We start from the raw sequence: 20507 nt of genomic DNA on the forward strand, positions 1-20507 counted from the left end.
TCATACATGTCCCAGACCCGGTTTCCCTGAGCCACAGGCAGAGGCAGGAGTCTAGGTTTGTAGGTGCTGGTCCCCTGGGCAGGTAGGCTGGGTCCCCTTCCCAGCCCAGGCTCCGGTTTCAGCTATGGGCAATGAGGTTTAACCTTCCAGTACTTCTTCTCCCAGCTGCAAAATAGGACAAGCCTTAGGCTCTTATAAACATGGTGGGTTCCAGGAGCCAGCTAATCAAGACCTTTCGGTTTGTAGTGAGGCCGGTTTACATACCACTAACCTGGATGTGCTTGTTGAGAACTCACGACACCTTGAAAGGTAGCATTTTTCATTGAACGGAGGCTCAGTGAGGGCATATAACTTTGCTCAAGTCACACAGAAGGTTGGTGGTGGAACCAGGTTTTGAATGAAGTCTCCTGGTGCCATTGGGGAGAGGGGTTGACTTTTGTCTACTTTCTCATTTTCTTCTCTGGTATTTTTGACTGTGCCAATATTGGTAATATACACTGAGTGGCCAGATTATTATGACCACCTGACGTTTGTAGGCAAATTAACCGCACACTGCATTGTATGGGATATGGAAGCCGAAAGCCTGTTCGAACACCTTTGCTGTATACAGTTACCAAGATAAAGAGTCTCCAATTTGCACAGGAACACAAGGATTGGACAGTTGAGCATTGGAATAACGTCATGTGGTCCAATGAATCACGTTTCCAGTTGCATCATGCAGATGGCAGAGTGAGAATTTAGGGGAAACAGCATGAAAGCATGCACCCTACATGCATGAGTACAACCTTTCAAGCTGGTGGGGGCAGTGTTATGGTTTGGGGCATGTTTTCCTGGCATGATTTGGGCCTTTTAATTCATGTGGAACAACATCTGAATAGCACAACATACCTAAGTATCGTTGCTGATCAAGTTCATCCTATCATGTTGATGGCATATCCCAATGGAGATGGCTTCTTCCAACAAGGCAATGTGAAATGCCACGGTGCTCATATTGTGCAGGAGTGGTTTCAAGAACATAAGGGAGACTTTACCTTGCTTAGGTAGCCCCCAACATCACCAGATCGTAATCCAATTGAGCACTTGTGGGACGAAGTTAAAAGAGCCATCAGGCAGCTGGTTCCACAACCATCAAATCTCACAGAACTGGACAGTGCTATTCATCAGGCATAGTGTCAGATTCCTCACATCACTTTCAACGTCTCGTGGAGTTAATGCCTAGAAGAATCGCCGCAGCATTGAAGGCAAAAGGTGGCCCAACAAAGTACTGATGGGGTGGTCATAATAATCTGGCCACTCAGTGTATATTTTCATATAAAATTGTTAAGATTTTGCTGTAAGATCATACATAATATCCTATATAATAAAAGTGTAATATGCAAATTGACCAAACGGCTGAACAGTGGAACAACCATCCAGACGACCATCAGGACAACCATCTGGGAGCATGCTATGAAACCCAATGGTGCCAGGCCAGTCAAGGAGGGTGCGATGTGATTGGTTGGGGGCCCAGCCATTTACCCATGATTGCCCTGCAGAGGGAGGCCCAGGCCACTGAAACAGCGGGCTGCTGCGGGTGGGTGGGTCCTCCCTCTGTGAGGGAATCCTGGATCTGGGTGCCAGCAGCCAGAGGAAGGAAGGCCTATTCTTGCATGAATTTTGTGCATTGGGCCTCTAGTTTACTTATAATTTCTAATATCTTTTTTTGAAATTATATTTCTTGTTTTTAATGTCTGTGCCCTTTGTTTCTCATTAAGAATTGCCTATTAGAATTTTTAAAAAACCTGTTTTTGGTTTTGTTGATTCACTTTTTAAAGTAATCTATTTAATTAATTCCTGCTTACATCTTTCTCAGTACCTTTCTTTTCCTTTATACGTACACTGCCTTCTAATTGCTTTATTTTCTGTAGCTACTATCTTGCTTTCTTAGCATTTTATTGGGTTAATAGAATTTTCTGTTTTACTTTTTTAGTGTGGTTGGTCAGTTTTGTGTCCTCTTTCTTGCCTTGCTAATATTTATCTTCAAATTCAAGAATATGTTTAATTGTATACCTTTCTACTACATTGAAAGTTGCACAGCTTCTATATCCATTCCTGAGACAAAAATCTCAGCAACTTTTGGTTCCTTCTGCCCCCTCTTTGCCATCTTCCATATCACAATCATCTTGGATTTTAGATCTAGGCTGTTTTAAGTCTTATTGTTTCTTTGTTCATAACTGCTTCTCACATTTCATATGTTCACCTTATGTTCTTTATTTGATTTTGCTGCAATACTTCCTTTAGTAATTCTTTCAGAAAAGGTGACTGATAACTTTCTAATTTCTTGTGCACCTAACAATGTCTTTATCTCACTGTTGCCTTTGCAGGAAAGTTTGCCTGGGTATAGAATTCTGCTTTTAAGGATTTCCTCTAGGAGCTTTGAAGTACTTGTGTCACTATAGTCTTGATTCTGATGTTGCTGATAAGAAATCTAATTCCAATTGGTTGTAGGCAATCTGATTTCTTTTTATAGCATTTAGTAGTTTCTCTTCATCCTGAGTGTTCTGAAATTCCACCACAACCTGTTTGTTTTTGTTCATCTTGCTTAGCATTCAGTGGGCCCTTTCAAATTAAGACCCCAGTCTCTTTATTTCTCAGAAATTTTCTTTATTATTTCTTCAGCTTTATCCTTTCCTTTGTTCCCTCTGATCTCCCCTTCTAGAACTGCCTTCTAGGCTGCTTACCTTTGCCCCCACATTTTCTATCTCTTTTTCCCCCTCTGCTGTGCATCCTTGTAAAGTTCATGGCTTAAATTTCCAGCTCATCAGCTTTACCTGTATTCATTCTGTTTCTCAGACAAATTGTTGAGCCTTTTATTTTCATAATCATACATTTCTAAGATGTCTATTTTTTAATTTCATAATATATTTTTATGAGTGAGAAATTCTCTTGTCTCTTTGAGGATGTTAATTATACTTTAAAACTTGTTACCATTTATTTGCTTTATTAATTGTTGTTTTTCCTGAGGTGTGATTTATTCTGTGTTGAGTTGGTGCCTTTTTTTTTTATGGTGTTAGCCTTTTTTTCTCAAATAATTTGAAATTCCTTGTATGTGGGGTTTTCCATTAGTTGTCTCTGTTTCTTTGTTTCTTGCTACATTAACTTTTGGAGGGTTGGTGGCATAAGTGAAGTATAGAGAGTGTGCAAGAATTCATTGATCTTGAGAGGGTCTCAGTTTCTCCAGGAGGTCATTAGCTTTTTAGGCATTCTGATTATACCTGTCTCAAACAAATCATACCTGATTCTTAAAAAAAAAAAAAAAAAAAAAAAAAAAAAAAAAAATATATATATATATATATATATATATATATATATATATATATATAATTAATTTTTTACAGAGAGAAAAGGAGAGGGATAGAGAGTTAGAAACATCAATGAGGAGAAACATTAATCAGCTGGTCCCGTCGGTTGTAATCATTTCCTCTGCTTCCCGGGAGGCAGGCAGGGTACAGCTTTTTCACTGATTCCACATGGAGCGTCTGAAGACGCTGATGATGCCAGGGTTTGGTAGCCATAAGGGGTGGTATTCTTCCTTCCGCTTAGACCCGAACAGAGTTTCTCAGTGTGCCTCTTACCCAAGAGGATGGGCCCCCGGGCTTGTGGAGGGGACTTTTGACCAGCAGTTGGCACCTCAGGAACAGTCAGCGCTGACGTGACCGTTGTTCTCCCCACAGGCACTGGTGCCATCACACGGTGACACGGACGGTGTCCTGCCAGGTGCAGAACGGCTCGGAGACAGTGGTCCAGCGCGTGTACCAGAGCTGCCGGTGGCCCGGGCCCTGTGCCAACCTTGTGAGGTAAAGGCCGCAGGGCTGGCTGGCTGGCTCTGCCCTTCTTTTCTGTTCCCTTGGATGAATCCAACCCCAGCACAGCTGTGAGGGAGGTGGTTTGACACTCAGAAACAAGAGTCAAGCATGCATTTATGCAGCACCTTCTGTGCCAGGCCAGGGGGGGGGGGCATGTGTGTGCAAAGATGGATTTGCTCCCCACCCTGGCATAACCTCACAATCCAGTGGGTGTTTGATCAGCAGAAATTCCTAATGGTCAATGAGAGGGGGAGGGGATAGGAGGGGCAGGAGAGGGCCAGGAGAGGCTGAAGACAGAACCAGTTGCTGTGGGGCTCCAGACTAGAATGTGGGTCTGTGATGCCCTTGAAAGTCCCGCCTGCCTCCAGCCTGTCTCTCTCATAGCTCTGCCTTCTCACGAGCCCCACTCTGGACTGTAGCTTTCAGTGGCTCTCAGCATTCACAGATTGCTGAGAGATTTATTTATTTTTTTTAACTATTGTATTTAAAAAATATATATATAGTCTATTGATTTCAGAGAGGAAGGGAGAGGGAGAGAGAGATAGAAATATCAATGATGAGAGAGAATCATTGATTGGCTGCCTCTTGCACATCCCCTATTGGGGATCAAGCCTGCAATCCAGGCATGTGCCTTCACTGGGAATCAAAATGGTTCATGGGCCGATACTCAACCACTGAGCCACACCAGCGGCCCTTGCTCTACTTTAACCATTACTGCAGTCTCTAGGTTAGGGGTGTCGAACTCAAACAGAGAAGGGGCCAAAATCTAAAATCCAGCCTAAATCGCGGGCTGAATGGTTTACTGAACAGTCATAAACTGACAATGTCATAAACTGACAGCGGAGTGCAGTGATGACAGCACGGTGCGGGACACATTGCAAGTCCTGGTGGGCTGGATTTGGCCCGCGGGCCTTGTGTTTGACACATGTGCTCTAGGTCATAGATATATCCTAGGTTTCTTTTCTTGCTTAAAATAGAAATATAACCGACATATAACATTGTACAAGTTTGAAGTGTACAACCAATTAGTTCAGTATATTTATATACTGTAATCTGATGGGTACAGTAGTGTTAGCTAACACCTTTGTCACTTAATTATCTGGATTTCTTGTCATGACAACATAAGAAAGAGAAAGAGGAAGGATGGCTCGTATCCATGAGGGCTGGTGCAGATTCGTCAGGGTCCATGCGATAGGTTTTAGTTTAGCTTGTGCACAAGCGTCCACCAAATGCATCATCTGAGGTGAAGATATGATTGTGTTTGGATTGGTGTTAGTCAACATCTCACTGGGAAAGGAAAAGGCAGTTCTCATCATCACATAATAAACTCTAGCTCCTCTTCACTTCTTGTATGCTCTCCTGTTCCTTTTCCTTTCTGACTACTGAGGAAGGAGTTCTCGGTTCTCTTTGCCTGCGCTGGCCTCTCCCCTGAACCCAGGGACTGTGCCTGTGGTGGGCACACCCCGTGGCCCCAAGGGGCAGGTGAGGGATGGCTATTTGCAAGAGTGGGGTGAGTGGATGGAGCTGGGACATGAGGGCTGGTGCAACAGTGTGTGTGTTGAGCTAGGCGCAGAAAGAATAGGAGTGGGGTTGGGGTCTCACTTGTTTTGATTGTAAAAATGATTATTGGACCCACCTCCTGACCTACTGGGCGCAGGGGAGGGTGGTCAATGCCTGTGCTACGGCGTTTATAGGCCAGAGTCTGGCTTGTAGTGAGCCCTGCAAGTTGGCTATGACTGTCTGAGAAGAGATTGAAATAACAAGTGAGGAGCAGTGGCTGGTGAGAGAACGCCAGAGCTATTTGCCCGCTGAGCCCTTGGGGCACTGGCCTCAGTGACCTCCTGCTGCCCGCCCCCGCTCAGCGCCAAGTGTGGGTGAGGGCAGGAAGAAGGAGTTTCTGCATTTCTGGGCAGTTAAATTTGGGGGTCAGAGTGGCCAAAATCCTTGGTGGGGCCTCCCTTGCAGAGGGCTATGAAGTCATCTCATTGCATTCTGATGACATTTTTATGACCACGTGTGCAGGTGGGCGCAGGGAGGGTGTGGTTGTGAAAACGTGAGTGGAACAGAATCTGGGCACGGCGAAACCTGTTTGGATTGCACGTGGGGGCTGGCATGTGCCCCAGACCCCTCCCTGTCTCCTCACCTGCTCCTCCTGCTTTCCTTGCTCTATTCATTTGCTCAACATCTCCACAAATATTTATTGAGAGTATACTATGCGCTGGGAGTGGGGTGAATAGGATAGAGAATTAGACCAAATCCTCTCATGGGATCTATATTCACCCAAATATGAAAACAAGAAGAAATACCCCCTCCTGACGAGTACAGGACATTGAAGCAAGGCGATGTGACTGAGCACGAACTGGAGGCGGGGGAGAGACTCTGAAGAGATGACACTGATGCTGAGCAATGAGTGATGAGAAAGAACCTCTGTGGGAAGACGGGTGAAGACAGTGCAAAGGCCCTGGGTCAGAGAGAAGCAGAAAGGGGAGGAGGAGATTCCAGGCAGAGCTTGAGTTTGAATTTTATTGAAAGCGTATTGGGAAGCCATTGAGGGTTTAAGTAGAGATGAGGAATGACCTGATTTGGGTGTTTGTTTTTAAATTAAACACTTGGGATAATGGTAAATTCACAGAGAGATCCCACGTCCTTTTTACCCTGTTGCTCTCAGCGGCCACATATTGCAAAACTATAGTTCAGCGTCATAACCAGGATCGACACTGATGCAGTCAAGAGTCAAAGCATTTCCTTCCCCACAAGGACTCCTCATGTTGCCCCTTTATAGCCTCCCCTGCATTCCTCTGACCTCCCCGCCCTTAACCTCTGACAGCCACTAATCTGCTCTCCACTTCTATAGTTTTGCCATTTCAAGAATGGAATCTGACAGTATGTAACCTTTGGAATGCACTGGTTCACTCACCATAATTTTCTGAAGACTCACCCACGGCTGATGGGTGTGTCAATAGTTATTCCTGCCCAGGCCAGGAGGGTTAGGCTCTGATTCCTGGTTATGGGCACATACCTAGGTTGTGGGTTTGATCTCTGGTCTGGGCACATGCGGGATGCAACAGATCAATGTTTCTCTCTCACATTCATGCTTCTCTCTCTTTCTCTTTCCCTTCATCTCTTTCTAAAATCAATAAACAACAACAGATTCTCAGGGGAGGGTTTAAAGAAATCTCTTTTTAAAAAAAGTCTGTTCCTGCATTTTATTTTATTATTTTATTTATTTTTTAAAATATATATTTTATTGATTTTTTACAGAGAGGAAGGCAGAGAGCTAGAGAGCTAGAAACATTGATGAGAGAGAAACATCGATCAGCTGCCTCCTGCACCCCCCCCCACTGGGGATGTGCCCGCAACCAGAGTATGTGCCCTTGACAGGAATCAAACCCGGGACCCTTGAGTCTGCAGGCGGACGCTCTATCCACTGAGCCAAACCAGTTTCAGCTGTTCCTGCATTTTAAAGAAGGTTATTCCTTTTTATTGCTGAGTAGTATTCCACAGTATGGACGTGCCACAATAAGTTTAATCATTCACCTGTTGAAAGACATCTGGGTAGTTTCCAGTTTGGGGCTCTTGTGAATGAAGCTGCTATAAACATGCAGGGCTTTGTGTAAACATGTTTTCATTTCTCTGGGTACATGCCCAGGAGTGCAATTGTTGGGTCATATGGCAGTTGCATGTTTAGTTTATTAAGAAACCACCAAACTGTTGCCGGAGTGGCTGTACCCTTTTACATTCCCACCAGCAAAATCTGAGTGATCCAGTTTCTCTGTATCCCTGCCAGCATTTGGTGTTGTCATTGTATTTTATTCTAGCCATTCTGCGCAGTCTATTTCCTTGTGGTTTTAATTTGTGTTTCCCTAATGGCTAATAATGTTGAACATCTTTTCATGTGTTTATTTGCCAATTGTACATCTTCTTCGACAAAATGTCTCTTCATGTCTTTTTCCCATTAAATGGGCCATTTATTGTGCATTTAATTGGATTATTTGTAATTTTACTGTTGAATTTTGAGATTTTTTTAAAAGTATATTTTTATTGATTTTTTTTACAGAGAGGAAGAGAGAGGGATGGAGAGTTAGAAACATTGATGAGAGAGAATCATCGATCAGCTGCCTCTTGCACACCCCCTACTGGGGATGTGCCTGCAACCAAGGTACATGCCCTTGACCGGAATCGAACCTGAGACCTTTCAGTCCACAGGCCCATACACTGAGCCAAACCGGTTTTGGCAAGATTTCTTTATATATTCTAATATTAGTTCATTGTTAATTATTGGTTAGCAAATATTTTCTCTCACTCTGTGGCTTGCCTTTTCATCCTTTTCAGAGTCTTCCGCAGAGTGAATACACACACACACACACACACACACACACACACACAAACACACACACATTCATGTGCATGTATTGTGCGTTTTATGTTTTCAGTGTTTTGGTATCATTCATGGCACAGGGGTAAGGGTGCAGGTAGGAGGCTGAGTAAAGAGTACCAGGAAGCTCTGGGGCCAGGGCCATAGTGTATCTCGTGGATTCGAAGGTGCCATTGGTAGGAAGAAGTGCATTATCTTTTAATTACTAAGAATGCTGCTAATTAAACTATAGCACATCATATCACAACTGTAATATGAACTCCAGTGTCGGAGATGTTAAATGTAACTGTCTGATGCCCTACTCTAAGAGGCGGGTTAAGGAGGAGAGTCCAGCCGAGGGGTGAGAAGGAGCAGCCAGAGATGAGGAGGTGGGTTTCCTGGGGATGGACTTTGGGAGGGAGGAAGGGGGAGGGGGAGTCTGGTGGGATGGAGGCCAAGGCGTGACCATTGAATTTGGGAATGTGAGGTCCTGGGCACCCCGGCTAGTGCAGTTTTGGGGAGTGGAGGGGATGGCGGAGGAGATGGCACGGTGGAGGAGAAAAATGAAAGTGAGGAAACAGAGCCTGGGAGACTAGAAAACTCTTTAGAGAAGTTTGCTGGGAAGGAAGCATGGTATGAAATGGGGTCAGCATGAGGTCAGTGGAGGCTGGTTTGGTTGGTTGTTTTTAAGATGGGAGATACCGGGGCATGTTTGTAAACTGCCTGGAATGATCTGGGAGAAGGCAGAGCTGGGTGGGGACTGGCGGAGAAGTGAAGTTCAGAGAGGGAGCCTGGGCTGGGGAGGGGGTGGTTGGAGTGGGAGCGAAGGGGGCCTTGTCAGAGCAGCAATGGGAAGGAAGGCCGAGATGGGCCATCCATCACCCCCATGGGTCCGTCTACGTGACACAGATGGTTTGATCTTGTTTTTTGTTAATCCTCACCCGAGGATATTTTTTCCATTGCTTTTCAGAAAGAGTGGAAGGGAGGTGGGGAGGGGGGTGGGAGGGAGGGAGAGGGAGAGAAAGGGAGAGAAAGGGAGAGGGAGAAGGAGAGAGAGAGAGAGAGAGAAACATTAATTGGTTGCCACTGGGAGGCTGGGGATCGAACTGTAACCTAGATACGTGCCCCTGACTGGGAATAGAACCTGAGACCTTTCAGAGAGAGGGCCGATGCTCTAGTCACTTAGCCACGCAGGCCAGAGTGAGATGGTTTGCTTTGGAGGCTGACTTTTTTCCACCAACCCACGAGTGCCTGGAAAGCAGGACCATGATGCTCTTATCCCTTTACTCGCAGGGCTCAACGAGGGGTCTGGCACAATAAGGTGCTCAAAGGAAGGCATCCATCTGTTTGATGAATGAAAAAAAAATTGTAATGCAACTGTATCCTGTGTGGATTTTCCCATTCTGTGATTTTTTTTTTTTTTAATATTGGATTTTTGTAGTCTGTGTGTGTGTGTGTGTGTGTGTGTGTGTGTGGAGAGAGAGAGAGAGAGAGAGAGAGAGAGAGAGAGAGAGAGAGAGAGAGAGGACGTGTCAGTCAGCAGGTGGTGGGAGAGAGGGTGAGGGGCTCTGGCCTGGCCTCAGGTTTCTCAGCTCATGAGCTCGGTCTGTTCCGTTGTTTTCTTCAGTCCTTAGTGAGCACCCAAGTGCCAAAAGCACGGGGGGGCAGAAAGAACACGCCCTCCCTCCCCGCCTGTGGAGGGAAGTGTCAGTCAGGGACTCGCAGACCCGGGGAGGGGAGAGCGCCCTGTGAGGCCAAGCCGGGCTGCCTTGGGAAACACCGGAGCAGAGATCTGGGTGGTGAGGAATGTACCAGCAGAGGAAGAGCCTGGCCTGGAGAGCTCCCTGTGCGGGGCCTCAGCCCCAGCTGGGGCCGAAGGAGGGCAGCGAGGACAAGCCTGCTCCCTCTTGGTGCCTGAGCTTCCCTTCCTGGGAAATGGGGATAAGCCCTGCCCTGCTCTGTGGCTTGCTCGCTGCAGCGGGATGTCAGGGATACTGATGTGCCCCCCTGCACCCCTGCCCCCCTGCCCTCCTGCCCCCCTGCCCTCCTGCCCCCCTGCCCCCCTGCCCTCCTGCCCCCCTGCCCCCTGCCCCCCTGCCCTCCTGCCCCCCTGCCCCCCTGCCCTCCTGCCCTCCTGCCCTCCTGCCCTCCTGCCCCCCTCCCCCCCTGTCCCCTGCCCCCCTGCCCTCCTGCCCCCCTGCCCCCCTGCCCCCCTGCCCTCCTGCCCTCCTGCCCTCCTGCCCTCCTGCCCCCCTGCCCCCCTGCCCCCCTGCCCTCCTGCCCTCCTGCCCTCCTGCTCTCCTGCCCCCCTGCCCCCCTGCCCTCCTGCCCTCCTGCCCTCTGGAGCCGGTTCTTCTGGGGGAGGGGGTGGGCCGGGTCGCAGGGCCTGCCAGGTTCGGTTGGGAAGGACCTGCCCCAGGGCCTTCGGGTTAAGTTTTCCTCACCCCCTTCTCTGCCCGTCTGTCTCCAGGCCCCTCGGAGCTCTTTGATGGCGACAGAGCCAACCTTTTCCAGATGTGCAGAGCGGAGGGTTTTGCCGGAACTCTCCGGGGCTTCATCTGCCTCCTTCCAGCCCCTCCGCCAGACGGCCCCCCCGCCAGCCAGCCTCCCTCCTCTGGTTGGGTTGCCTGCCGCCTGCAAGGCCATGTGAAGTCCTGGGCTTTGTGCTTTGCAAAAGCATGACCTTCCCCGCCTCTCCTGCCTGGGCCGGCCTGTGTGTGGGTCCAGAAGCTCCCAAGGCTACCCGCCCGCAGCGAACGCTTGCTGAGCTGGGGCCACCTCTGGGCCCTGGCCCCGCAGGTGGTCCCTGTCCCGGTCCTGAGTGTGTGTGTGTGTGTGTGTGTGTGTGTGTGTGTGTGTGTGTGTGTGTGGAAGGGGGCCGGGAGGGACCTGAGCAGAACACCCTCCAGAACACACGGGGCGGCTGTGATTCCCACCTGGCTCTAGGAATGACTAGCATGGACCCGGAGGAGGCCAGAGGCTGGAGACCCCGCTCCGCCTCCTGCTCAGAACTGCGGCGGGACAGCCCCTTCCCCTCCTGCTATTAATCAAGAGATTAATAATCTCCTGCCTCCCTCTCGGAAACCCCCACTCCCATTTCCTGTTGAGTCTCCAGCCTGTCTCGGTACCTCCCAGTCTGGTCCTCCGAGCGGTGGTCCCCGGTGAGGAAGCGGGGCCAGGGCGGGAGCGCAGGTCTGCGAGTGGCAGTGCCCAGGCCGGGAGGGGGCACCTGCACCCCCAGGGGAGGTCTCTGGGCTGGCAGAGCCTTCTCCTGCCCTGGTGCCCACTGCCCACCGAAGCTCCTCGGGCTGCTTTGGGACATTGCCTTTGGAGGCCAAAGAGCCAGGGCCTCTGCTTACAGAGGCTGGGGATGGGCATCTCCCCACCCCCCATCCTTTTCTTCAAATGTCCTCTCATGTCTCGGTGAGCCCAGGGGCGCTGTGGGGGACACACAGGAACATCTGCACCCTTTCTGGAACAGTCACTGAGCAGCTGGAGGACGTGAGCTGGGCCCCTTGTGAGACCTCATGACCTCAGCTCCCCTTTGCTCCCCAGAGGGTCTCTGGGGCCTGCAGAGGGCAAGGTCCTCCTCCGACCACTCAGGGTTGGGGAGTGTTGTCAGCTTCTGAGCATTGTTGAGCAGGTGTGAACATGCCAGCCCCATAAAGGGGCCTGGTTCCATCCAACCTCTGCCTCCTTATAACGTGGAGTCTGACCCCGAGCTCCTCCTTGGCCTCCATTTCCCCCCTCAGAGTGAGGCCATTCACCCCTGTCCTGCTCCCCTTTCTCCACCAGCAGCTGCCTGACTCACCTCCCCGGTTCCCTCTCTCCCTTCCCATCGGGCTGCGAGGTAGCCATGGGTGGGGTGTTTCTTGAAGGCAGACCTGCTCACGGCACTCCTGGGCCACGGTCTCTCCTTGGCCTCTCTGTGGCGGGAGGTGTGGGGGCCCACAAGGCTCTCTGTTGCAGGGTGGACAGTCTTCTTTATTAACCTACATCAAATAAGAGCAAGATTAAGCTGTACTGATTTTTAGTCTATCAAAGACAGTAAGCAATACGTGTACATACACATATACACACTCATATGCATGTATTGTGGGCTCAGAAACAGTTTACTGACCCGGAGCATGCTCTGAAAGCTCGGAGAGCATTGGCCCGCACGGCGTTCACAGACCTAGTCCATAGCTTTGCCTGCACTCGAGGTCTTCACGGTCTTGCCTTTGTGAGCTGCCTTGTCTATGCCCTGGCTGTCCAAGCACTCTGTCCCCAAATGCACCAAACTCCACCCCAAACAATGTCCTGGCTCTCCTGGTGCTGTCTGCCTCCTCGCCCCGAGGTCCCCTGCGTGTATCCCTGAGGTGGGAAGCTTTTCCTGGCCCCTCCTGGTAGAAGTGACCAAGCTCTACCCCAGCCCCCCATTCCTGCAGCCATTAATTTCCATGGATGCTCCCCAGCTAGACACCCTGAGCTCCTCCAGGGAGCCGGCATGTCTTGGTTAGCATTGCGGTTCCCAGCCTGGGACTCCATCTGGCACACACTATTTATTGATTTTTTTTCACTCATTCCTCCAATCTTTATTGAGTGCATATGATGTGCCCCACCCTGAGTGAGGCCTGGGGTGCAGCCAGCAGCTTAGCGGAGGAGATAGACATCAGACAAATGACTGCCCGATGAGCCTATAATTAAAAGGGTGATGAGTGTTTGGAAGAGAAGTCAGGTTTCTAGGACAGTGTAAATTGAGGGGATCCAGCCTGCAGGGGTGGGTGGGACTGAGAGAGGGCAGGTCAAGGAGGGCCTCTCTGAGAAGGTGGCCCTGGGGGCTGCATGGGAGCGGATGGGTGTCTCAGGCAGAGTGAACAGCAGATGACAAGCCCTGATACGGGAAGGAGCTCTGTTGGGGTTCTAAGTGGGGTGGGAGAGGGGTGAATGGGGAAGCAGCCAAGGTGGCCAGTGGCCAGATCTTAGGCCCACGTGGTCATGCTACAGAATTTGGTTTGTCCTACGATTGAAGATAAATGAGGCAGGGCAGTGGAGGAGATGTGTGCTTTGGAAACACCACCAAGGGCATCTCTGTGGGGTCTGGAGGTGGGAGTGGACACTGGGCACCAGTGAAGGGCCATCGCCACTGTCTAGGACGGAGGTGATGGAGGCTGGACAGGGAAGGCGGGAGGAGAGCAGTGGGCTGGCGGGAAGGACTCCCTCGAATCAGTGATGGGCGTGGCCAGATTTAAGGTTAAGGGTTAGGGTTATTATAGGGTCAAGACTTCTGTGGCTATTTGTTGAGTGAATAACACCCCTCAGGAGAATATATGCCCTTGAATTTGCCAAATGACAGTGAGGAAGCCCCAGGATCTGCCAAGCAGAGGAAGCAAATCCAGAGAAGTCACAAAAGTCCCTAGAATTGGGCTATCTTCGGGATTGGGGAAGGGGGGACAGCTGGAGAGGTGGGAGACACCGGATGGAGATTCCAAATTGTATTGGAGACGCTCAGGTTGTTGCATCTCAGCTCAGACTTCACAGGGGCTCAGAGAAGGGGACTCACTCACAGACGGGCAGAGACGCACTGGAATCAACTAGAAAGAAAGCCGAGGAAAGCCCTGTGTTTGTCCGCCAGCCTGCATTGCTCCTCTCACTCCCGAGCTGGCCTTTGTTAACCAGCTTGACTGTGGCAATCATTTCACAATATATATGATTACACACACCGGTGTCTCCCTCTCTGTGTCCCCATCTCCACTGGGCCCAAGAAACCAGAGAAGCCTCATCGGACCTCTCGGACATGTCCAGGGAGCAGCGGATGGAAAGACGGGGGCCTGGGCATGTGCCGTCGATGGTGAGGAGTGGGTCATGGTTGGCTCCTCTACTTCCTGATGGTGTGGACTGAGCTGGGGCGTGGCTGCTCACCAGCTACATAGCTTAGGTAAGGGCCCAGTGTCCTTGTCTGTACGTGGGACAGGAATACTCTCACAGTATGTATTCTGTAACTGCCTTACATTCCCCTTGCTTTTCTGAGCCGATGTTGTCATCTGTAAAGTGGGCATAGATGGCACCTTTTGTGGACCCGTGAGGGGCTGCCCCTCCTTCAGCCTGTTTCCCAGTTGCATGGCCTTGGATGCCTGTTGGCCAGACGGCTCCAGGAGAACTGCCTGTCACAGGAGTCAGAGCCTCGGTCAGTCAGTGGATACTGCGAGGCAGAGATACGGGCATCAATTAATAGTCACACATGGGAATACAGTTTGCAACCTCAACTAAATGCTAGGAAAGCAGGGCACAGGGAGCCAGATGGAAACGTTGAGCTGGTTGGAGCCATCAGGAGGGCTTCCTGGAGGAGAGGGCCTTTGAGATGAGGGTGGAGGTGACTGAGCTTTAACTGGAAGAAAGAGGAAGAGAGAAAAAGAGAGAGAGAGAGAGAGAGAGAGAGAGAGAGAGAGAGAGAGAGAGAGAGAGATATTGAGAGAGTGATTGAGAGGGGGATGCACAGCTCTATACAGATCGCTGGAGAATCTGAGCAAGGGGCATGGGGGGCACTGGGAGGTCTGGTGAGTGCCTGGCCAGAGTTCGTGGGCCACAGTGTGGCATTTCTCGCCACCCCACATGGACACACAGCACCACGAAATCAGGAGGAGCGGGATGGTGGGGCATCTCCACTTTGGGGAGAATTCAAGCCTCGGGGCAATCTTGCTCCTCTCTCCGATATCCGGAGCTCATTAAATTCTTGGTGGTCAGGGGCACCTTTGGTTCTGTGCAGCCCCCACCCAGGACCTGGTCCTTGGCCCTCAGTGTCGCTGCTAAGGAGGGAGGCTGACCCCACCACATCGCTGGTGGGATGTGCAGGGTGCGGCCTCTCTGCAGACAAGCTGGGTTCTTCTCAGTGTCCTCAGCTGAGAAGGGGCTTGAGGTCATCACGGGTTTAATGAAGTCTGTAGACCCTGATGGTCTTATTGTGGAGGTGGTCTGGGGGGCTGGTCTGACCTGAGAGGGATGCTTCCTGGGATGAGAGGAGGGAGGGGGGCAGGAGACCACTCTGCCCCTTGAATCAGCTCTGATCTGTCTCACATAGGCCTTCAAGACTGTGTGTGTGTGTGTGTGTGTGTGTGTGTTTGTACTTTTGTTTATTTTTAACAAATGAAAATTGTGCATATTTAAGGTGTACAATGTGATGTTTTTATATACAGTATACACATTGTGAAATGGTTAGCAAATCAAGCTAATTAGCATATGTATCACCTCCCACAGTTAACATTTTGTGTGTGTGGTGAGACCACTTGGCATCTGCTCTCTCAGCAAATTTCAAGTATACTAGCGGCCCATTGCACGAAATTTGTGCATTGGTTGGCGAGCTCCCTCAGCCCGGTCTGCATCCTCTCCAATTCGGGACCCCTTGGGGGATGTCCAACTGCTGGTTTAGGCCCAACCCCACAATCTGGGACTGCTGGCTCATAACCGCTCACCTGCCTGCATGCCTGATGCCCCTAACCCCTCTGCCTGCCAGTCTGATCACCCCTAACTGTTCTCCCATGGCAGCCTGATCACCCCTAATTCCCTCTGTCTGCCAGCGTGATCTCACCTATCAGCTCTCCCCTAACCGCCTCTGCCTTGGCCCCCACCACTGTGGCTTTGTCCAGAAGGACCTCCAGAAGATGTCTGGTCTATCTGGTCTAATTAGCATATCTGGTCTAATTAGCATATTTATTAGTATAGATGATACACTATTAATCACAGTGGCCATGCTGTGCATTAAGTTTTCAGAACGTACTCCTTTAACTGAAAGTTTAATCAATTCTCCCCACCCCCATTCTCTCAACTCCTAGCCTCTGGTAACCACCATGAAACTCTGTTACAATGAGCTCTGCTTTTTTGTGTGTGTTCCATATATGAGATAATGACATATTTGTCTTTCTGTGTCTGGTTTATTTCACTTTGTATACAGTCCTCCAGATTTATCCACGTTGTCACAAATGGCAGGATTTCCTTCTCTTTATGGCCGAATAATATTCCTTTGTGTATATGTGTAGATAAATCACATTTCCCCCCCATTTTAAATGAAATTTTAAAACTTAAATTTATTAGGGTCACTTTTTCTTTATCCATTCATCCGATGATGGACATTTAGGTTGTTTCTATGTCTTGACTCCTGTGAATAACATTGCAAGGAACACTGATTTGGTTTCCTTTGGAAGTATACCTAGAGTGGGATTGCTGGATCATGTAATAATTACATTTTTAACTTTTTAAGGAACCCTCCATGCTATTGTCCAAGGTGGCCGCACCAATTTACAATTTCACCAGCAGTGTTCTTTATAAAGTTCTCCAATTCAAATGCTGATCTCTTTTGGAAAGACCCTCACAGACACAACCCAAAGTGATGTCTCACCAGCTATCTTGGCAACCCTTAACTCAATCAAGTTGGCACATAAAACCATGTGACACAGCCCTGGCGGGACGGCTCAGTTGGTTGGGGTGTTGTCCTGATGGACCAGGGTTTTGGGTTTGATCCCCAGTGCGGGCTCATGCACAAGTTGACCAATGAATTCATGGATGGGTGGAACAAATCAATATTTAAAATAGTAGAAACAAAACCTAACCATCACAATAGGTAACATTTATTAGCATTTGCATCTCCTAGAAATGGTATTAATCACTTAATGTAAATATGTATTAATCTCCTTGGGCTGCTGTAACAAAATGCTGTAAACTGGGTGGCTTAAGCAACAGACACTCATTTTTCAGTTCTTGAGTCAGGGAAGTCCAAGATCAAGGTGCTGGCAGGTTCGGTTCCTGGTGAGGTCCCTCTTTCGGTCTTACAGACAGCTGCCTTCTGTGTCTGCTCATGGAGGAGAGAGAGGAGCTCTGATCTCTCTTCTTGTTATAAGAACATTAATCCCATCACAGGGGCCCCTCCCTCATGACCTCATCTAAACCTAATACCTCCCAAAGGCCCCACCTCTAAATACTAACACTTTGAGGGTTAGGGTTTCAACATATGAATTTGGGGTGATGAGGAGGGGGAGCCACAAACATTCAGCCCATAGCAATATCATCTGTTTTTTATTTAGCATTCACATTTCATTCCTTTTTGAATGATTTAAAAGGCACAAAATTCAAACCCATAAGCATTATAGGATAAGAACTGAGGCCTCCGCCCACCCTGGAGGTGCTCCCCCTTATCAGTGTCTTGAGTATTTTTCAAGAGATAAAGAATTCCAACTGTATTTCTTATAAATACAGATGTAAAAATTCAAAATGAAATATTAGAAAATAGAATTCAGTGAGATATAAAAAGCATAATCCATCATGACCAAATGGGAATTATCTCAGGAATGCTTTGTTGGTTTAACATTTGAACATTAATTAATGTGATTCATCAAAATAACAGAATAAAGTGTAAGAATGATATGACCATCTCAATAGATATAGAAAAATCATTTGATAAAATTCAACACCTATTCATGACAAAAGACATATTCTCTCAGCAAACCAGGTATAGAAGGGAATGTTCTCAAAGCTAATAAAGATTACAAAACGGCTAATGTCATACTTAATTGCTGAAATATTATACACATTCCCCTTGAGCGTGGAAACAAGCAAAGGATAACTGTTAGCACTTCTATCCAACATTGCGCTGTAGGCAGTAACACAAAGGAAGTCAAACAGATCAGAAACAAAGAGAATATAAAGAACTCTTTCTTCACGGATGACATTACTGTGTACATAGAAAATCCAAAAGAATAGGCAAATATAGTACTAGAACTAATCAATGACCCTATTAAGGTCACTGGATACAAGTGCCCCCCCCCCCCCCAAATTCATATGCTGAAATTTTAACCCAACATAATGATATTTGGAGGTGGAGCCTTTGAGAGGTGATTAGGTCATGTGGTGGAGCCCTCATGAAAGGAATTAGTGTTCTTATAAAGGGGACTCCATAGAGTTCCCTTGCCCCTCCTTACCTGTGAGGACACAGTGAGAATAGAGTTGTTATGAACCAGCGTGTGAGCCCTCACTAGACATGGAATCTGACAGCATTTTGATCTTGGGCTTCAGCTTCCAGAACTAAGAGAAATAAATTTGTATTACCTATGAGCCACCCAGGCTATAGCATTCTATTTTAGCACCTGGAATGGACTAAGGTACAAGGCTAATAGAAATAAATGAAAACTATATACTAGCAGAAGCAAGTGGAAAGTGAAATGTAAAAAACCTCATGCACAGTAAAATAAAAAAAGCATTAAATAATGTTATGGGGTGAATGTTTGTATCCTCCCAAATTCATATGTTGAAGCCCCGCAAGGTGAATGTATTTGTAAATGGGGAAACCTAAGGAAGTAATTAAGATTAAATTAGACAATTATGGGTGGGGCCCTAATCCAATACGATTAGTGCCCTTATAAGAAGAAATGTCCAAATTCTCCCCCCCTCTCCGAACACACACACACACTGAGGAAAGGCCATGTAAGCACACAGTAGGAAAGTGTCTGTCTGCTGGCCAGGAGTCCTTACTAAAAGCTGAATTAGCTGAAATCTTGATCTTGAACCTCTCAGCTTCCAAAACATTGAGAAAACAAATTTCTGTTGTTTAAACCATTAAGTTTAGATATTTTGTAATGGCAGCCTGAGCAGACTAAGACAAATACCTAGGAGTAAATTTAATGAAAGAAGTGTACCCTGCTGAGAAAAATTAAAGAAGATATAAATAAATGGAAAGTTCTGCCATAGATAGGAAGATTCAAATATTATTAACATGTCAATTCTCTAGAAATTGATCTATAGAGTCCATGTAATCTTTATCAAAATCATAGTGGTATTTTTTGGGGAAAGAAATTGATAAGCAAATTAAAATTTTTTATGGGAATGCAAAGGATTTACATATCTAAGTCAATTTTGAAAGATAACAAAATTAGAAGATTACATTACTAGAATTTGAGACTTACTATAAAGCTACATTTATTTAGACAGCATGGTTTTTGGTGCAAAGATAGAAAAACAGATCAATAGAACAGAATAGAGGGTACAGAAACAGACCCACATCCTATCTAATAAAAGAGTTATATGCAAATTGACTATCACTACAATACACAAGATGGCTGCCCCCATGTAGACATAATATGGCTGCCACAGGATGGCCAGGAGGGAGGGCAGTTGTGGGTGATCAGGCCTGCAGGGGAGGGCAGTTGGGGACAACCAGGCCTACAGGGGAGGGCACTGGGGGGGACCAGGTCAGTAGGGGAGGACAGTTAGGGGTGACCGGGTCAGCAGGGGAGGGCAGTTGGAGGGGGACCAGGCTGGCAGGGGAAAGCAGTTGGAGGCAACCAGGTTGGCAAGGGAGGGCAGTTTGGGGTTACTGGACCAGCAGGGGAGGGCATTTAGGGAAATCAGGCTGGCAGGGGCGTGGTTAGGGGGTGATTAGGCTGGCAGGCAGAAGCGGTTAGTGACAATCAGCCATGCAGGTAGGTGAGCGGTTGAAAGCCAGCTGTCCTGGATTGTGAGAGGGATCAGACCTAAATAGGCAGTTGGACATCCCTCGAGGGGTTCCAGATTGGAGAGGGTGCAGGCTGGGCTGAGGGACACCCCCTCCCCCCATGCATAAATTTAGTGCACCAGGCCTCTAGTTTAAATAATAATTTGGTTGTCAACAAAGCTAAAATAATTCAATAGGTGAAAAGAATGGTGTTAGGGCAATTGGATAGCCAAATGGAAAAAAAAGGAACCTTGACTCCTACCCAACAACTAATAAAATTTTAAAAATTGATAAAATAAAAAAGTGATTGTCCTAAATACACCTTTAAGAAAATGAAAATTGGGAGAAAACATTTGTAATACATACAATCTGACAAAGGTGGAGCAAAAGTGGGTTTACAGTTATTTATATGGAAAATAATACAATAAATAATAATAATAATAATAATAATAAAAGAATAAACTGCGTTTTGTATACTCACAACTGTAATCCTAATTTTGCCCTATTCTGTATATATCTTTTTTTTTAAAACATATTTTATTGATTTTTTGACAGAGAGGAGAGGGACAGAAAGTTAGAAACATTGATGAGAGAGGAATATCAATCAGTTGCTTCCTACACACTCCCCACTGGGGATGTGCCCACAACCAAGGTACATATCCTTGACTGGAATCAAACCCAGGACCCTTGAGGTCACAGGCTGACGCTCTGTCTATTGAGCCAAACCAGTTTCGGCTCTGTATATATCTTACAAATCAATAAGAAAAAGAAACAAAACCCAAAGTAAAAGTCTCAAACATGCACTTCACATAAGATAAGCAAATGATCAACATACTTTATTTAGTAATCAGGA

The 20507-nt window shown here is 47.6% G+C and overlaps 1 protein-coding gene across 1 annotated transcript in view; it reads left to right on the top strand.

Annotated features, from left to right (window-relative positions):
• Window positions 1–20507, top strand: part of COL26A1 (collagen type XXVI alpha 1 chain) — a 149165-nt gene that overhangs the window by 35499 nt on the left and 93159 nt on the right. Inside the window, exon 2 of the mRNA XM_084881604.1 lies at window positions 3714–3836. Coding sequence (XP_084737730.1) covers window positions 3714–3836 — 123 coding nt within the window. The remainder of the gene's footprint in view (window positions 1–3713; window positions 3837–20507) is intronic.

Source organism: Pipistrellus hanaki (assembly GCF_964339955.1).
Source record: "Pipistrellus hanaki genome assembly, chromosome: 4".
Lineage (NCBI taxonomy): Eukaryota > Metazoa > Chordata > Mammalia > Chiroptera > Vespertilionidae > Pipistrellus > Pipistrellus hanaki.